General features: G+C 53.3%; 2 protein-coding genes across 2 annotated transcripts; one reads left to right on the forward strand and one right to left on the reverse strand.

Moving 5' to 3' along the window:
* Nucleotides 1-691: 691 nt before the first annotated feature.
* Nucleotides 692-1,589, reverse strand: LOC100935994 (uncharacterized). The gene is given in 4 exon segments (XM_054519653.1): nt 692-727; nt 898-1,101; nt 1,103-1,319; nt 1,321-1,589. Coding segments are annotated over 4 exon segments (726 nt in total).
* Nucleotides 1,590-4,059: 2,470 nt separating this feature from the next.
* Nucleotides 4,060-12,675, forward strand: CEL (carboxyl ester lipase). The gene is given in 11 exon segments (XM_054520793.2): nt 4,060-4,779; nt 4,865-4,987; nt 5,265-5,462; nt 6,784-6,914; nt 7,092-7,199; nt 7,365-7,482; nt 8,940-9,126; nt 9,324-9,527; nt 10,729-10,926; nt 11,257-12,037; nt 12,039-12,675. Coding segments are annotated over 11 exon segments (2,373 nt in total). The 5' UTR covers nt 4,060-4,613; the 3' UTR covers nt 12,198-12,675.
* Nucleotides 12,676-19,899: the final 7,224 nt, after the last annotated feature.

The following is a 19,899-nucleotide window of genomic DNA, read 5'->3' on the forward strand; positions in this document are numbered from 1 at the left end:
TGCAGGCTTGCTTTTTCATGCCCAGTTCGTCTATCTTTGGCCAGAGGCGGCCTCAGGTTGACCTCTGTAGTCCTTTGACACAAGCCTTGGGTCTTGGGCACCTTCCTTACTTGCAGCTACCACGATGCTGCAGGCTCCAGCCCCTCCCTGGCATTTCCTGCCATGGGCCCGGCCCAACCATCTCCCCAGGGTGCACTCCTTCGTCGGTGTGAATATGGTGTTTAGAGACCCCAATCTGGTCACCAGGGGTGGTGCTTGCTCCTGGGATTTCTTTACTGCTAGGGCTTTGGAAGAGACAGAGCCAGGAAATAAGTTGTTTTTTTTTTTTTGCCAATTTTAAAAAACTAAAGTACGAGGCTGGGCACGGTGGTTCATGCCTGTAATCCCAGCACTTTGGGAGGCTGAGGCGGGCAGATCACTTGAGCTCAGGAGTTCGAGACCAGCCTGGCCAACATGGTGAAACCCCGTCTCTACTAAAAATACAAAAATCGGCTGGGTGTGATGGCGCACGCCTGTAATCCCAGCTACTTCAGAGGCTAAAGCAGGAGGATCCCTCGAACCCAGGAGTTCAAGACTGCAGTGAGCTATGATTGTGCCACTGCGCTGGGTGACAGAGTGAGACACTGTCTCAAAAACAAAACAAAACAAAAGAAAAAAAACACCTCTGTGGACTCCGGGTGATGATGACACGTCAGTGTGGGTTCATCAAGTCTAACAGCTGTACCCCCTGGTGGGGGATGTTGATAATGGGGGAGACTGGGGTGGGGCGAGGACATACGGGAAATCTCTCTAACCTTCCTCTAATTTTGCTGTGAACCTAAAGCTGCTCTAAAAACGTACATATATATAAACTGGGGCCTTCCTTTCCCTCTGCCCTGCCCCAGCCCTCTCCGCCACCTCTTTCCTCTCCCTGCTGCCTCCCCTCTTCCCTCCCCTTTCCTCCTTAGCCACTGTAAATAACACTGCAGCAAAGGCCTGAGGCAAATGCCTTTGCTCTGGGGCGCCCCAGCCGCCTGCAGGCCCCTTATTTCCCGTAGCCAAGCTCCTCCCACGCCCCAGTCCTTTCCCCAGCCTCCCTCGCCCACTAGGCCTGAATTGCTGGGCACTGGCTGTGGTCGACAGACAGAGGGACAGTCGTGGCTCTGCAGGTCCACTTGGTCCCTGGCACCAGCCGCAAGGGTGGCAGAACGGGGGTGTGGTTGGTGTGGGAAGCACAGGCTCCAAGTCTCCTGGGGGGGCTGTTGGGTGGGAAGGCTCTGGCTGCCCTCGTCCTGTCCCCATCACTGCAGTGGGCTGGGCGGTGGCTGGAGCTGCCACTGAGTCTCGGTGAGGCTGACCTCACACTGGCTGAGCTTACAGGCCCCATCTAAAGACTTTGTTCATGGTGTTCTTTCACGTCTCAGAGCCTTTCCTGGCTGCAGGAGTAATACCTGTTCACAGAAAATACGAGTGGCCTCCTCTTCCTCCACAACCTCACACGACCTTCTCCCTTCCCTCCCGCTGGCCTCTTTCCCTCCCCTTCTGTCACTCTGCCTGGGCGTGCCCCAGGGCCTTGGCTGGGCCCTTTCTTTCCTCAGGGAAACCCACATGGTTGGGCTAGATGCCTCCGCACCACCCCACCCACACCCCCTGAGCCTCTAGTCCTCCCTCCCAGGACATATCAGGCTGGATGGTGACACTTCCACACCCTTGAGTGGGACTGCCTTGTGCTGCTCTGGGATTCGCACCCAGCTTGGACTGCCCGCTCCACAGGCCCCAGGAAAAGCTCGTACAGATAAGGTCAGCCACATGGGTGGGGGGCCTGCAGCATGCTGCCCTCTCTGTCCCAGAAGTCACGTGCTTGGTCCCCTCTGAAGCCCCTTTGGGGACCTAGGGGACAAGCAGGGCATGGAGACATGGAGACAAAGTATGCCCTTTTCTCTGACAGTGACACCAAGCCCTGTGAACAAACCAGAAGGCAGGGCACTGTGCACCCTGCCCGGCCCCACCATCCCCCTTACCACCTGCCACCTTGCCACCTGCCTTTGCTCCCAGGTAAGTGGTAACCTGCACAGGTGCACTGTGGGTTTTGGGAAAACTGGATCTCCCTGCACCTGAGGGGGTAGAGGGGAGGGGGTGCCTGAGAGCTCATGAACAAGCATGTAACCTTGGATCCAGCTCCATAAATACCCGAGGCCCAGAGGGAGGGCTACCCAGAGGCTGACGCACACCATGGGGAGCCTGCAACTGGTTGTCTTGGGCCTCACCTGCTGCTGGGCAGTGGCGAGTGCCGCGAAGGTAAGAGCCCAGCAGAGGGGCAGGTCCTGCTGCTCTCCCGCTCAATCAGATCTGGAAACTTCGGGCCAGGCTGAGAAAGACAGCCCAGCACAGCCCCGCAGCAGATCCCGGGCACTCACGCTCATTTCTATGGGGACAGGTGCCAGGTAAAACGCAGGATGCCCAATTCCATTTAAATTTCAGATTAACTGCCAAGAACTGCTGTGTAAGTATGTCCCATGCAATATTTGAAACAAATTTATATGGGCCGGGCGCAGTGGCTCACACCTGTAATCCCAGCACTTTGGGAGGTCCAGGTGGGTGGATCACTTAAGGTCAGGAGTTGGAGACCAGCCTGGCCAACATGGTGAAACCCCATCTCTACTAAAAATACAAATATTAATCAGGCGTGGTGGTGGGTGCCTGTAATCCCAGCTACTCGGGAGGCTGAGGCAGGAGAACTGCTTGAAGCTGGGAGGTGGAGGTTGCGGTGAGCTGAGATCACGCCACTGCACTCCAGCCTGGGTGACAGGGCGAGACTCTGTCTCAAAAAATATAAAAGAAAAAAATGAAACATACTAAAAAACAATTCACTGTTTACCTGAAATTCAAATGTAATTGGGCCTCTCGAATTTGCGTTTGCTAAGCCTGGTGATCCCACCTACCACCCTCTCTGATGGCGACGTTGTTCCCATTTTACAGAAGGGGAAACGGGTCCAGGGGCAGGGAGTGTGGAGAGCAGGCAGACGGGTGGAGAGAGGCAGGCAGGCAGTTTGCCCAGCATCGCACAGCTGCTACCTCCTATTCCTGTGCAGAAGCCTGAAAGCCGGGCTACTCCACACCCGGGTCCGCGTCCCTCCAGAAAGAGAGCCGGCAGGCAGGAGCTCTCTCGAGGCATCCATAAATTCCGCCCTCTCTGCCTGTGAAGGAGAAGCCACAGAAACCCCAAGCCCCACAGGAAGCCGGTGTCGGTGCCCGGCCCAGTCCCTGCCCCCAGCAGGAGTCACACAGGGGACCCCAGATCCCAACCACACTGTCGTGCCGCCTGCTGTGTCTCAGGCCCTGGGGACTCCTCTCTCCACCTCTGCTGCCTGCTCTCCACACTCCCTGGCCCTGGGACCTGTAGGTTTGGGCAGTGGTCCTGGGCTCCTGACTCAAAGGAGAGGTCACCTTCTTGGGCGAGCTCTTCTTGGGGCGCTGAGAGGCCTTCGGCAGGTCATCACGACCCCTCCCAATTTCCCCACCCTGAGGCCCTCAGGCCAGTTTCAATTGCACAGGGATCACGCCGCTGGCACAAGGAGACACAGATGCCTCGCAGGGGATGCCCATGATGCCTGCATGTGTTGCTTCTGGTTCCTTCCCTCCAGTTCCAACCTCCGCACTCTCCCACACCAGTGTGACAGAGGGCCCATCACCCTAGACTTCAGAGGGCTGCTGGGACCCTGGCTGGGCCTGGGGGTGTAGGGCCACCCTGCCCTTCCCCACCTGGAACCTGGCATAGGTGACAGCCAGCAAGCAACGACCTGCTCCCACCATGCACCACGGGAAGGGGGAGCTGCTGCCCAAGATGGACAGGAGGTGGCACTGGGGCAGACAGCTGCCTCTCAACAGGGTGACTTCAAGCCCAAAAGCTGCCCAGCCTCAGTTCCGTCGGGGACAGAGGGTGGATGAGCATCAACCTCCAGGCCCCTCGTGGGGGTGGACAGCTTGGTGCACAGAGGCAGTTTTCATGGCACAGGGAAGCGTGGCGGGGGCGGGGGGGGGTGGTCCCTAGGGGGTTCTTTACCAGCATGGGGCACAGGAACTGTGGGGACTTGGGCATGGGGCCATCGACTTTGTGCCCAGCCAGCTAGGCCCTGTGCCGGGAGATGGGAGGAGGGAAAAGCAGGCCCCACGCCTCAGAAAGGAGGAAGGTTGGTGTGAAACATCCTGGGTACACTGAGCATTGGGTGCGCTCCTGCCGGGAGCTGGACAGGCCTCGCATGTGATGACAAACAGGCCGACAGGAGACACGGCTGCCGCTCATCTTCCACATGGGGAAACTGAGGATCGGAGTCAAAGCTGGGCGGCCATAGCCAGAACCCAAACCTCCATCCCACCTCTTGGCCGGCTTCCCTAGTGGGAACACTGGTTGAACCAGTTTTCTCTAAGATTCTGGGAGCAGGACACCCCCAGGGATAAGGAGAGGAACAGGAATCCTAAAGCCCTGAGCATTGCAGGGCAGGGGGTGCTGTCTGGGTCTCCTGGGCAGAGCTGTCCTGCTTTGAAGCTGTCTTTGTCTCTGGGCACGCGGAGTCGGCTTGCCTTGCCCCCTCCGGATTCAGGCCGATGGGGCCTGAGCCCCCCTGACCCTGCCCATGTCTCGCTTGCAGCTGGGCGCCGTGTACACAGAAGGTGGGTTCGTGGAAGGTGTCAATAAGAAGCTTGGCCTCCTGGGTGACTCTGTGGACATCTTCAAGGGCATCCCCTTCGCGGCTCCCACCAAGGCCCTGGAAAATCCTCAGCCACACCCCGGCTGGCAAGGTGGGAGTGGGTGGTGCCAGACTGGCCCTGCAGTGGGGCGGGTGAGGGCGGCTGCCTTCCTCATGCCAACTCCTGCCACCTGCAGGGACCCTGAAGGCCAAGAACTTCAAGAAGAGGTGCCTGCAGGCCACCATCACCCAGGACAGCACCTACGGGGCTGAAGACTGCCTGTACCTCAACATATGGGTGCCCCAGGGCAGGAAGCAAGGTCTGCCTCCCCCCTACTCCCCAAGGGAACCTCCCATGCAGCCAGAGCCCCAGATCTACTCCTGGCTTGAGTTTGGGGGCTGCAAAGCTGAACTGCCATGAAATCCCACAGAGGTGGGGAGGGGAGCACCCACTGCCGTTGCCCAGCCTGGGGCAGGGCAGCCCCTTGGAGCACCTCTCTGTCTTGGCCCCAGGCACCTGCTGCACAGGGACAGGGGACCAGCTGGGGAGAGGGCCAGGTGGGGCGTCTGGGGTCACCAGCCGCTCCCCCATCTCAGTCTCCCAGGACCTGCCCATTATGATCTGGATATATGGAGGTGGCTTCGTCATGGGGTCCGGCCACGGGGCCAACTTCCTCAACAACTACCTGTATGACGGCGAGGAGATCGCCACACGTGGAAACGTCATCGTGGTCACCTTCAACTACCGCGTCGGCCCCCTTGGGTTCCTCAGCACTGGGGACGCCAACCTGCCAGGTGCGTGGGTGCCTTCGGCCCTGAGATGGGGCAACCAGCATGCTGAGCCCAGCAGGGAGATTTTCCTCAGCGCCCCTCACCCCAGACAACCAGTGGCGGTCCACAGAAAGACCCGGAAGCTGGAGTAGAATCACGAGATGCAGGAGGCCCTTGGTAGCCGTGGTAAAATAAAAGATGCTGCAGAGGCCGGGAGAGGTGGCTCATGCCTGTAATCCCAGCACTTTAGGAGGCCCACACAGGTGGGTCACTTGAGCACAGAAGTTCAAGACCAGCCTGAAAATCACAGGGAGACCCCCATCTCTACAAAAAAAATAAAAAATTAGCTGGGGACTGGGCGCGGTGGCTCACCCCTGTAATCCCAGCACGTTGGGAGCCCAAGGTGGGTAGATCACCTGAGGTCAGGAGTTTGAGACCAGCTTGACTAAAATGGAAAAACCTCTTCTCTACTAAAAATACAAAATTAGCCTGGCATGGTGGCGCTTGCCTGTAATCCCAGCTACTTGGGAGGCTGAGGCAGGAGAATCGCTTGAACTCAGGGGGCGGAGGTTGCGGTGAGCCGAGCTCATGCCACTGCACTCCAGCCTGGAGAACAAGAGCAAAACTCTGTCTCCAAAAAAAAAAAAAAATTAGCCAGGCGTGGTATCTCATGCCTCTGTTCTCAGCTACCTGGGAGGCAGAGGCGGAAGGATCGCTTGAGCCCAGGGGTTCAAAGCTGCAGTGAGCCGTGGTCGTGCCAGTGCACTCCAGCCTGGGCGACAGAGTGAGGCCCCGTCTCAAAAATAAGAGGCTGTGGGACAGACAGGCAGACAAGCTGAGGCTCAGAGAGAAACCAGGAGAGCAGAGCCGAGTGAGACAGAGAACAATACCTTGAGGCAGAGACAGCTGTGGACGCAGAAGTGGCAGGACACAGACAAGAGGGACTGGGGCAGGGGCAGGAGAGGTGCATGGGCCTGACCATCCTGCTCCCCACAAATACCACCCCCTCCAGCATTGCACCAACCCAACCTCCTGGGGACCCCCCCTTTAGCACCCCACCCGACTGAACCTCCTGGGGACCCACCCGATACAGCACCGCACCCGACTCAGCCTCCTGGGGACCCACCCACTCCAGCAACCAACGCGACCTAGTCTCCTGGGGACCCACCCCCTCCAGCACCCTACCCGACCCAGCTTCTTAGGGACCCACCATTTGCCAACTGGGGCTCTGTCATGGCCCCAACTCTGTTGAGGGCATTTCCGCCCCACCCATGCTGATCTCCCCTCCTGGAGGCCAGGCCTGGGCCACTGGTCTCTAGCACCCCCTCCCCTGCCCTGCCCCCAGGTAACTATGGCCTTCGGGATCAGCACATGGCCATTGCTTGGGTGAAGAGGAATATCGCGGCCTTCGGGGGGGACCCCAACAACATCACGCTCTTTGGGGAGTCTGCTGGAGGTGCCAGTGTCTCTCTGCAGGTCTGGGGATCCCCGTGGGGAAGGCCTGCCCCAGAGGTTGAGAGGAAGCTCAAACGGGAAGGGGAGGGTGGCAGGAGGGGCATGGAGCTGGGGCTGTGGTGCTGGGGTGTCCTCGTCCCAGCGTGGGGTGGGCGGAGTGGGGAGCGGCCTTGGTGATGGGATTTCTGGGTCTCGTAGACCCTCTCCCCCTACAACAAGGGCCTCATCCGGCGAGCCATCAGCCAGAGCGGCGTGGCCCTGAGTCCCTGGGTCATCCAGAAAAACCCACTCTTCTGGGCCAAAAAGGTAAATGGAGGAGGGCAGGGCTGGGCAGCGTGGGGGCAGATTTAATACCCGGGTGGGGGCTGTCCACATTTCCATTCTTTATCCTGGACCCCGTCCTTGCCTTCAAATGGTTCTGAGCCCTGAGCTCTGGCCTCACCTACCTGCTGGCCTTGCTCCTGCCCCCAGGTGGCTGAGAAGGTGGGTTGCCCTGTGGAAGATACCGCCAGGATGGCCCAGTGTCTGAAGGTTACTGATCCCCGAGCCCTGACGCTGGCCTATAAGGTGCCGCTGGCAGGCCTGGAGTGTGAGTAGCTGCTCGGGTTGGCGCATGGGGTCTCGAGGTGGGGGTTGCGGGGGTACTGCCAGGAAGTACTCTGGAGAAGAGAGGAAGGTGCCAGAGCTGCGGTCTGGTCCTGTCACCAACTAGCTGGTGTCTCCCCTCGAAGGCCCCAGCTCTAAGGGAGAGGGGGAGCCATTTCTTCTTTTTTTTTGAGATAGAGTCTCACTGTTGCCCAGGCTAGAGTGCAGTGTCGTGATCTCAGCTCACTGCAACCTCCGCCTCCTGGGTTCAAGTGATTCTCCTGACTCAGCCTCCCATGTAGCTGGGACTACAGGCACATGCCACCATTCCCAGATAATCTTTTTGTGTGTTTAGTAGGGGTGGAGTTTCACCGTGTTAGCTAGGATGGTCTCGGTCTCAGGACCTCGTGATCCGCCCACCTCGGCCTCCCAAAGTGCTGGAATTATAGGTGTGAGCCACTGCGCCCGGCCCCTTCTTTATTCTTATCTCCCATGAGTTACAGACTCCCCTTTGAGAAGCTGATGAACATTTGGGGCCCCCTGCCCCACCTCATGCATTCATATGCAGTCATTTGCATACAATTTTAGGGAGATTCATAGACCTCAGACCAAGAGCCTTTGTGCTAGATGACCGTTCATTCATTCATTCATTCATTCAGCAAACATTTACTGAACTGTAGCACTGGGGCCTCCAGCTCCACTATTCTATACCCCGGGAAGGCCTGGGGACCACTTCCACAAACACCTCTGCATGTCAGCCTTACCAGCTTGCTAGGCTAAGGCTGTCCCTCGCTCATTCTTCTATGGCAACGTGCCATGAAGCCAAGTCATCTGCACGTTTACCTGACATGAGCTCAACTGCACGGGCTGGACAAGCCCAAACCAAGCCCCACGGCCCCACTGGAAGCAAAGCCTGCTGTGCTGGGCCCAGTGACAGCCGGGCCCCACCTGCCTTAGCAGCCACTGGGTCCTCTAGGGGCCCGTCCAGGGGTCTGGAGTACAATGCAGACCTCGCACCATTTTTGGCTGATGGACTGGAACCCAGCCCTGAGAGAGGGAGTTCCTTCTCCATCAGTTCCCTCAGTGGCTTCTAAGTTTCCTCCTTCTTGATTCAGGCCCAGCAGAGAGAGAGAGGAGAGGGAGGGGCTGCCGCTGAAGAAGACAGATCTGGCCCTAGACAGTGGCTCTCAGCCTGGGGACGTGTGGCAGGGCCTGGAGACATTTGTGATTGTCACAGCTGGGGAGAGGGTGCTCCTGGCACCTTGTGGGTCGAGGCCGGGGATGCTCTAAACATCCTACAGGGCACAGGATGCCCCCGATGGTGCAGAATCAACCCTGCCCCAAGTGTCCATAGATCAGAGAAAGGAGGACATAACCAATTCCAGCCCTGAGAGATAAGGGGCGGCTCAGGGGAAACTGGAAGGTACAAGAACCTGCTAACCTGCTGGCTCTCCCACCCAGACCCCACACTGCACTATCTGGGCTTCATCCCTGTCATTGATGGAGACTTCATCCCCGATGACCCCATCAACCTGTACGCCAACGCCGCTGACATCGACTATATAGCAGGCACCAACAACATGGATGGCCACATCTTCGCCAGCATCGACATGCCTGCCATCAACAAGGGCAACAAGAAAGTCACCGAGTAAGCAGGGGGCACAGGACCCAGGGGCGACCCGTGCTGGAGGGCCGCTGGGAAAGCACTGGCGAGGGGGCCGGCCTGGAGGAGGAAGGCACTGGGTGGAGGATTGGGAGTAAGGGAGTTAGCACCAGTCGGGGTGGGTACGCACACACCCTCCTGTTGGCACAGGCTGAGTGTCAGTGCCTACTTGGTTCCCCCAGGGAGGACTTCTACAAGCTGGTCAGTGGGTTCACAATCACCAAGGGGCTCAGAGGTGCCAAGACTACCTTTGATGTCTACACTGAGTCCTGGGCCCAGGACCCATCCCAGGAAAACAAGAAGAAGACTGTGGTGGACTTTGAGACCGATGTCCTCTTCCTGGTGCCCACCGAGGTTGCCCTGGCTCAGCACAGAGCCAATGCCAAGTGAGGATCTGGGCAGTGGGTGGCTCCTGGGGGCCTTCCTGGGGTGCTGCACCTTCCAGCCAAGGCCTCGCTGTGGGTGGCTCTCAGGTGTCTGGGTTGTCTGGGAAAGTGGTGTTGAGTCCCCACCTGTGCCTGCCTGATCCACTTTGCTGAGGCCAGGCAAGACTTGAGGGCCTCTTTTTATCTCCCAGCCTACAGGGGGTTTACAAACCCTATGATCCTCTGCCCTGCTCAGCCCTGCACCCCATGGTCCTTCCCACTGGAGAGTTCTTGAGCTACCTTCCATTCCCCACGCTGTGTGCATTGAGAGAACACTGGACAATGATTTCTATCCACTGACTCTTATGGGCCTCAACTTTGCCCATAATTTCAGCCCACCACCACATTAAAAATCTTCATGTAATGATAGCCAATTATAATTAAAAATAAGGCCAGACACAGTGGCTCATGCCTGGAATCCCAGCACTTCAGCAGGTCGAGGTGGAAGGATCACTTGAGGTCAGGAGTTTGAGACCAGTCTGGCCAACATGGCAAAACCCCATCTCTACTAGAAATACAAAAATTATCCAGGCATGGTGGTGCACGCCTGTGATCCCAGCTACTCAGGAGGCTGAGGCAGGAGAATCAGTTGAACCCGGGAGGTGGAGGCCGAAGTGAGCCGAGATTATGCCACTGCCCTCCAGCAGGGGCAACAGAGTGCGACTATGTCTCAAATAAAGAAGTAAATAAATAATAAAAATAAAAAATAAGTTAGGAATACGAAAAAGATAGGAAGATAAAAGTATACCTAGAAGTCTAGGATGAAAGCTTTGCAGCAACTAAGCAGTACATTTAGCTGTGAGCCTCCTTTCAGTCAAGACAAAAAGGGAAACAGTTGAGGGCCTATACCTTGTCCAATCTAATTGAAGAATGCACATTCACTTGGAGAGCAAAATATTTCTTGATACCGAATTCTAGAAGGAAGGTGCCTCACAATGTTTTGTGGAGGTGAAGTATAAATTCAACTGAAATTGCGGAACCCATGAATCCATGAATTTGGTTCTCAGCTTTCCCTTCCCTGGGTGTAAGAAGCTCCATCTCTTCATGTGAATTTCCCAGACACTTCCCTGCCCACTGCCCGGGACCTCCCTCCAAGTCCGGTCTCTGGGCTGATCGGTCCCCAGTGAGCACCCTGCCTTCTTGGGTGGTCTCTCCCCTCCAGGAGTGCCAAGACCTACACCTATCTGTTTTCCCATCCCTCTCGGATGCCCATCTACCCCAAATGGGTGGGGGCCGACCATGCAGATGACATTCAGTACGTTTTCGGGAAGCCCTTCGCCACTCCCACAGGCTACCGGCCCCAAGACAGGACAGTCTCTAAGGCCATGATCGCCTACTGGACCAACTTTGCCAAAACAGGGTAAGGCGTGGGTTGAGTGCAGGGCGGAGGGCCACAGCCGAGAAGGGCCTCACACCACGAGGCCCTGTTCCCTCATTTGCCAGTGGAGGGACTTTGGGCAAGTCACTTAACCTCCCCCTGCATCGGAATCCTTGTGTGTTTAAGAGGATAAGAGTTACTGGCAGAGCCCCAAGCCTGTGCACATGCACAGCCGGTGCCCAGTATGCAGTGAGGGGCATGGTACCCAGGGCCAGCTCAGAGGGCGGGGAAGGCTCAGGCGTGCAGGTGCAGAGCAAGGCTTCAGCCCCCGGGGAGTCCCCAGCCCCTGCACAGCCTCTTCTCACTCTGCAGGGACCCCAACATGGGCCACTCGGCAGTGCCCACACACTGGGAACCCTACACTACGGAAAATGGCAGCTACCTGGAGATCACCAAGAAGATGGGCAGCAGCTCCATGAAGCGGAGCCTGAGAATCAACTTCCTGCGCTACTGGAGCCTCACCTATCTGGCGCTGCCCACGGTGACCGACCAGGAGGCCACTCCCGTGCCCCCCACGGGTGACTCCGGGGCCCCCCCCGTGCCCCCCACGGGTGACTCCGGGGCCGCCCCCGTGCCCCCCACGGGTGACTCCGGGGCCGCCCCCGTGCCCCCCACGGGTGACTCCGGGGCCGCCCCCGTGCCCCCCACGGGTGACTCCGGGGCCGCCCCCGTGCCCCCCACGGGTGACTCCGGGGCCCCCCCCGTGCCCCCCACGGGTGACTCCGGGGCCCCCCCCGTGCCCCCCACGGGTGACTCCGGGGCCGCCCCCGTGCCCCCCACGGGTGACTCCGGGGCCGCCCCCGTGCCCCCCACGGGTGACTCCGGGGCCCCCCCCGTGCCCCCCACGGGTGACTCCGGGGCCCCCCCCGTGCCCCCCACGGGTGACTCCGGGGCCCCCCCCGTGCCCCCCACGGGTGACTCCGGGGCCGCCCCCGTGCCCCCCACGGGTGACTCCGGGGCCGCCCCCGTGCCCCCCACGGGTGACTCCGGGGCCGCCCCCGTGCCCCCCACGGGTGACTCCGGGGCCCCCCCCGTGCCCCCCACGGGTGACTCCGGGGCCCCCCCCGTGCCCCCCACGGGTGACTCCGGGGCCCCCCCCCGTGCCCCCCACGGGTGACTCCGGGGCCCCCCCCGTGCCCCCCACGGGTGACTCCGGGGCCCCCCCCGTGCCCCCCACGGGTGACTCCGGGGCCGCCCCTGTGCCTCCCACGGGTGACTCCAAGGAAGCTCAGATGCCTGCAGTCAGTTTCTAGTGTCCCATGAGCCTTGGTATCAAGAGGCCACAAGAGTGGGACCCCTGGGGCTCCCCTCCCATCTTGAGCTCTTCCTGAATAAAACCTCATTTCCCTGTCCGCGTCTTTCTTTGCTCTCAAGGCTAAGCTGCAGGATCTGCCTGTCAATTGCAGGCTTGCTTTTTCATGCCCAGCTCGTCTATCTTTGGCCAGAGGCGGCCTCAGGTTGACCTCTGTAGTCCTTTGACACAAGCCTTGGGTCTTGGGCACCTTCCTTACTTGCAGCTACCACGATGCTGCAGGCTCCAGCCCCTCCCTGGCATTTCCTGCCATGGGCCCGGCCCAACCATCTCCCCAGGGTGCACTCCTTCGTTGGTGTGAATATGGTGTTTAGAGACCCCAATCTGGTCAGCAGGGGTGGTGCTTGCTCCTGAGATTTCTTTACTGCTAGGGCTGTGGAAGAGACAGAGCCAGGAAATAAGTATTTTTTTTTTAACCAGTAAAAAAAATAAATGAATAAAGTATGAGGCCGGGCACAGTGGCTCACACCTGTAGTCCCAGCACTTTGGGAGGCCGAGGCAGGAGGATCACTTGAGGTCAGGAGTTGGAGACTAGCCTGGCCAACATGGTGAAACCCCATCTCTACTAAAAATACAAAAAATTAGCCAGGTGTGGTGGTACGCACCTGAGGTCCCAGCTGAGGCAGGAGAATTGCTTGAGCCCAGGAGGTAGAGGCTGCAGTGAGCCGAGATCGCACCACTGCACTCGAGCCTGGGCAACAGAGCAAGGCACCATCTCAAATCATAATAAAAGTGTGAATTCATACAGGTATTTCCCAGTTGTAAGACTGTCAGGTTTTACTTCTCTGATTTTACACTTGTTTCTTTCTCTGCCTATGCTGAAAGTCTGGGTTCGACAGCACCAGCATAATTGTTTATGTTCTTTTTCATATAACATACATATGCTAGTTTTGAAATATAAGATATAGGCCAGGCGCAGTGGCTCACGCCTGTAATCCCAGCACTTTGGGAGGCCAAGGCAGGCGGATCACGAGGTCAGGAGATCGAGACCATCCTGGCTAACACGATGAAACCCCGTCTCTACTAAAAAATACAAAAAAAGTTAGCCGGGCGCGGTGGCGGGCGCCTGTAGTCCCAGCTACTCAGGAGGCTGAGGCAGGAGAATGGCGGGAACCCAGGAGGCGGAGCTTGCAGTGAGCTGAGATTGCGCCACTGCACTCCAGGCTGGGCGACAGAGCAAGACTCCGTCTCAAAAAAAAAAAAAAATAAGATATTGCAATAAATCATATAAATTATATTTAAAGTACATGAATTTAAATAACAAATTATAAATTATATAAAGTAATACATGATAAAATATTAAGACTACTAAGGATCATTTAAGATCGGTTTGCTCATTCTCCTTAAATTATCCCACAGAATAAACAATTGTGCTTCCAGGTCCCTTAAGTAACTCTATGGTTAAGCCATCTACCGATACACAGTTAGAACTTTGGGGTTTTTTTAATCATGCAGATGTAGACACTGACCTAAGACTTTTTGTTTTTTTCTTTGAGACTGAGTTTCACTCTCATCACCCAGGCTGGGGTGCAATGGCATGATCTTAGCTCACTGCAACCTCTGCCTCCTGGGTTCAAGCTATTCTCCTGCCTCAGATTCCTGAGTAGCTGGGCCTACAGGCATGCACCACTATGCTCGGCTGATTTTTTTTCCTTCTAGTAGAGACAGACTTTCACCATTTTGGCCAGGCTGGTCTTGAACTCCTGACCTCAGGTGATCCACCTGCCTTAGCCTCCCAATGTGTTGGGATTACAGGCGTGAGCCACTGTGCTCAGCCCCTACCTAGGACTTTTAAGCGGATGTTTCTCTGCCTGAAAACAAAGTTTAAATGTTCGTTTTAGAGCAACCTGTAAACAGTAACTGTAGACCCTGATATTTGTTGTGCCATGAACTTCTCATCCATAGTTTTGCTGAGTGAAGGTATTGATGGGAAATGTGAAATTCAGAGAGGCAGGCACGGGCCCAGGCCACACAGCTGGGGAGCGGCAGCATTGGTTGGGACCTGTGTTGGATTTGCAATTCTGCCTTGTGTGATGTAACCTGGACTTCATTAAAATTAAAAATTTCTGCTCTGCAAAGACACTGTTAGGAAAACAAAGACAAGCCACAGACTGGGAAAACATTAGCAAAAGACATCTGATAAAGCACTGTTATCCAAAAATATACAAAGAGCTTTTAACACTCAATAAATTTTAAAAACCTGATTCCACAATGGGTCAAAGGCAGACACCTCACCAGAGAAGCTATACAGGTGGCAAATAAGCATCTGAAAAGTTAACCTAGGTTGGGTGCAGTGGCTCACACCTGGAATCTCATCACGTGTGGAGGCCAAGGCAGGAGGATCTCTTGAGTCTAGTTAATTCAAGACCAGCCTGGACAGCATAGCAAGACCCCATCTTCATTTTTTTCAAAAAGATATCCACATCATATGTTGTCAGGAAAACGCAAATTTAAACAGTGAGCTACCACTGCATACCTGTAAGAATGGCCAAAATCCAGAAAATTGGCCAAACACCAAATGCTGACGAGGATGTGGAGCAACCAGAACTCTCATTCAGTGCTGTTGGGAATAACAAATGGTACAGCCACTTTGGAAGACAGTTTGGCAGTTTCCCAAAAAATAATGCCTATTTCTTCCATGTGATCCAGCACTCAGATTCCTGAGGATTTACCCAACCTTCAAACAGATGTTTATAGCTGTAAACCAAAAATAAAACTCCAAGCCTGGCAACTGACTGAATGGAATGCCCTCTCGGCCAGGGGAACCCAAAGGGACCTGAAGGTTCAGGCCATGATGGGCAGTAGGGGTCGGACATGCCTCATTGTACTCTCTTCCCTTTGGAATTCAGGCACAGCTGACCAGCTTTAAAACAGATCTTAAGACTGACAGAACAGACTCTGTAGAAATAAGATATCAAATTCCAACCTGACTGTAGTATAGCATCACATGACAGATAGCAGGTCATGAAAGAAATTGAAATATTTTACCCCAAAATGTATTTCTTTGACATATTTTGGAATGGCCCTGCACAGCTGTCTCTTGTGGAGGAAATTTGCATTCTGTAGAGAATCTCGTTCCCTTACCAGGTCATTTCTGAAGAGTCCAGCACCTTTTAGAGGTCTGAGAGGAAACAGTTGCCATCTATTGTCTCTAAGGGAAGCCATCTATGAGACTTCATCTACATAACAAAAATCTTGGGCCATGCACGGTGGCTCATGCCTGCAATCCCAGCACTTTGGGAGGCCGAGGTGGGCAGATCACCTGAGGTCAAGAGTTTGAGACCAGCCTGACCAACATGGAGAAACCCCAACTCTACTAAAAATACAAAAATTTAGCTGGGCGTGGTGGCGCATGCCTGTAATCCCAGCTATTCAGGGGGTGGAGGTAGGAGAATTGCTTGAACCCGGGAGGCGGAGATTGCAGTGAGCAGAGATCATGCCATTGCACTCCAGCCTGAGCAACAAGAGTGAAACTCTGTCTCAAAAAAAAAAGAAAGAAAGAAGGAAAGAAAGAAAAAAGAAAGAGAGAGAAAGAAAGGAAAGAAAGAAAGAAAGAAAGAAAGAAAGAGAAAAAAAGAAAAAGAAAAGAAAAGAAAGAGAACCTTGGTCTTCACAACCTTTTAACTTAACCAAGATCCTCCTTTCTATTGATTCCAGGGTTTTTGATAATAACTCTTTCAACCAATTGCTAATTAGAAAATCTTTGAATTCACCTATGATTTGTAAGCCATCCCAAACCCTCTCACATTACTGATTTATGTCTTATGTCCCCCTGAAATGTGTAAAACCAAGCTGTAACTCAACTGCCTTGGGAACATGTTCTCAGGAACTCTTGACACCGTGCCTCTGGTTATAGTTAATCATATTTGGCTCAGGATAAATCTCTTCAAATATTTTACAGTTTGGGTTTTTTGGTCAACATAGCAGATGTTTATAGTAGCTTTATCCATAATTGCCACAACCTGGAGGTAACCAAGATGTCCTTCAGCAGGTGAATGGATACAATACATCCAGACAATGGAATTTTTTTCAGGTCTAATGTTGCGGGACGCTGAGGACTAGAGACCAGTACAGATGAATACAGGAGGATATTTATTTTAAGGTATGCACCGGCTCAGTGGATTCACATCCAAAAAGGTGAGCCTTGAACAAAGACAGAGTGGGGTTTTTATAAGCAGGCTTACAAAAGTAAAACAAAGGCAGTCAATCATAGAGTGCATAACTTGTGGCCTTGCCTAGCTGGTGGCCTTGTAGCTGTGTCAAAAGAAAAACGAGAACTGGCTAAATACAAACATTTGTAAAACACAGTCATGCTTAAGAGGCCAGGGAAAGGAGTAACAGTAAAGGAATTTGTCTGTCTCTCTTTTTTTCCTCAACCTTGCTCTGGAGGCGGGGGGCTGTCTGGAGCTCATTCCTTTGGCCTTGGCTTTTTGGACAGCGTTATCTTATAACTGTCCTTGAAGTGAGCTGCTAAGCAGAGGAAAACTTATTTCTTTTTCGTTTTAACCCTCACTACATTTTTCCCCGCTTCGAGTCCTTTTATAAAAGAAGTTTAATAGAAGGCCTCACTGTTACTTAATTCTGCGTGAAGAGACAAGTTTTCTTCTTTGGACAAAGGTTGATATTTATGCAGAGCCGTCAGCTGAGTGGCAGTTTGCCTAGCTACTATTGCCTCCACAGTTGATTGAATGCTTCTAGCAAGGAGAGGTAAGAGACAAAGGAGTATTAGGCAACTTCCTAGTACAGCCAGAACTACTCCTATTAAAGTCTTGAACCCTCCGAAAAATGAAAAACAGTCTCCAAAGAGAGAATCTGGGGACCACCCTTTCCAAGTTTGAACTGGAACATGGGCAAATTTTCTCATTCTTGCAGTTATTTCTATAATTGCCTTTCCATTGTCATCAATTTCCAGGCAGCAATTAGTTCGATTGAACTTCCCACATCCTCCTCCTTCCCGGGCATTAGTCTAAAGCTAATCTATTTTGATAGATAGCATTTCTCATTTTTGTAGATTGCTGGGCTAATAGATCTAAAGCCCTTGCTGTTTCATTAGTGATGATCTCAAGCACTATCTGTAACCTTATGATGTAGTTCAGTATGTAAATAGGAGAACAGTTACCCCATGAGCCATCTTCCCCCCAGGTAGCTGGCCCATAGTAGTGAATTATTCTACTATGGGGGCCATTCATCATCTTTCCAGTCCCCTATGGCTATATCTTTCTTTGTGCTCCTTCTATATCTTTCTCTGTTCTCATCATAGACAGGATACTCTAAGGCTTCTCCTTGTCTTAGAGGAATTAAGAAGAAAGACGGCCTAATTGTTCCAAGTACACAGGCCCCTGTCCATTTGGCTGGTAACTGTCGGTAGGCCCGTGGCCCACAGATCCGATAGAGACCAGAGGGTGCTTGCCAGGTGTTTGGAGCTTTAAGGTGACACCAGGTGTGGTTCAGAAAAGAGAAACGGGAGAATGGATTTGGATGAGGTGGTTTAAGTCTATCTTTGCCTCGCCATAAAGTTTTTCCTAATTTTTTAACATGTTTGCTGTCCCAAACATGTTAATTCGCCTAGTAGGTCTGTAGAAGCTTTTCCCTAGCGAGCAATACAGTATTTCTCGATAACAGAAGTTTTTAAGAGCCAGACGCTTTAACTTGTGGGACTCAGTTTGCGGGAAGAGTCAGAGTAAAGTTATCTTGAGGCATTAACTCTTTTGCTTCCCAAGGCCATTGGTCTCCCATGTTAGTCCCTCCACAAACATAACATGAGGAGATGCCTAGGCTGCCAGCAATGTTTTCAGCCATCTGAGCAAATAGGTTTTTGGCTAAAGGGGGAGGCTCAGCAACTTTTGATTTATATGCTCATAGAATGACTTAAAGACTCGGAATTGCTGCTGGGATGACTTCTTGGTTTGAGTCCTCTTTATAATATACAAATTTACTTTAGCTTTTTGACTGCTGCTTTGTAATGCCATGGAGTAACCTGGAGTCCATATAGGTAGATCTGGCTATAAGATAGTAAGATTTACAGGATTGCAAGTGCTTGTCTTACAATCCGGTTTTGCTGGCGCTTTGATGAGCAAGATTGGCTTTAGCCTCAGTGATGATCGGTCAGTGAACTGTGTTGTACAGTTCCAGCAAGCTATTGCTAGGGCCTTGGAGGGGCAAACAGGGTATGCACATACAATTTTGTACTGGCAGTTTGTATAGTACCCTGTAGGACCAGAGATTGTGAGGTAGGTTGGGTTCGTGGATGTTAACTGACAAATATCAAAGTATATGGCTATAGCCCCCCCTGGGGGTTAGAGGCTTGGGTTTGCCTTGTAAGACTTCCTTTCTTCGACTCAATGTGAACCTCAAACCAAGTCCTAGGTAAAGACTTAGGGTCATAGCATATATAAGGCTGGCCATTTCCTGGGTCACAAATTGAATAGGTGATCTGATTGTAAGTACAAGTTCCTAGGTGAGTCCCTGTACACTCCTAATAAGTATAGTATAATAGAGTCCTAGTTATACTGTTTCCTGACCCTGTAGTGTGTGTACAATGGGGACACCTTTCTAAGGGTACTTCTTTTAGCATGGTCAAGGGGGGTAATAACAGCAAAACAATGTACAACATATTCATATCCAGCAAGGACAGAAGAGGGCCTTGCCTGGGTGGGGGAGATTGAGCACAGCGACAGAACAATAGTAAAACAGTTAGTATTATAAGGAAAACTACTAGTCCTAAGATTTCTAACCACATTTACTTGCTCGACGAGTCCTCAAGCTTCAGCTGTGCGTAGTCTAGTCAGCTTCGAGTGTGTGAGTAGAGCGGGGCTTGTCTCCTTAAGCTTCAGCCGTGCGTTGACTGGTCAGCCTCCTGAGTGACCAGATCAGGGCGGTTGTCCTCAGCAGCAGCTTGTTCTCTTCTCAGGATCAGCTGGGTTGGATGATCTGTGTCCTGCTGGCTGGTCCACTTGTCTTGAGCTGCTGGTTTCAGCCGACTGTGGTGGATCCAAGACATAACACCTGCAACTTTAACAGCAACGGGAGTGGACAAGATTACAGTATAGGGCCCATCCCATATGGGTCCTAGAGAAGCTGGATTCCACTTTTTAACCCAAACAGAGTCTCCAGGTTTGAAGGGGTGTACTGGGTCTCTCAGGCTTATAGGCATCCTTTCTTGCACCCAGCCATGGACCTCTTGCATGGCTATTCCTAAAGCCTGCATTTGCTTTCTTAAGGTTAATTCCTCTAGTTCCTGGAGATCACCTTTAATTTGACCTATGATTTGGGGTTGGCCAACTGAACAAAACCTCACAGGGTAAATACTCAGTTTGGTGGGGGTGCACCTGTCTCGGAGGAAGACCATAGGCAAAACCTGATCTTATCTCTGATGAGTTTCCTGGCAATATTTCTTCAGTAGCTGTTCGAGTGTCCACTTCATGCATTCCACTTTTCCTCAACTATGCAGCCGATAGGCTGAGTGTAACTTCCATTTTATTTTTAAGTCTTGTTAAATCTTGTACTATTTCAGCTACAAATGCCGGCCCATTGTCTGACTGTAAAGGTACAGGCAGTCCAAACCTGGGGATAATATCTTTTAACAGTATTTAGTCATTTGTCGTGCTTTTTCTGTCCTGGTGGGGAAAGCCTCAACCTATCCT

This window comes from Pongo abelii, chromosome 13 (assembly GCF_028885655.2).
Source record: "Pongo abelii isolate AG06213 chromosome 13, NHGRI_mPonAbe1-v2.0_pri, whole genome shotgun sequence".
NCBI classification, from domain to species: Eukaryota; Metazoa; Chordata; class Mammalia; order Primates; family Hominidae; genus Pongo; species Pongo abelii.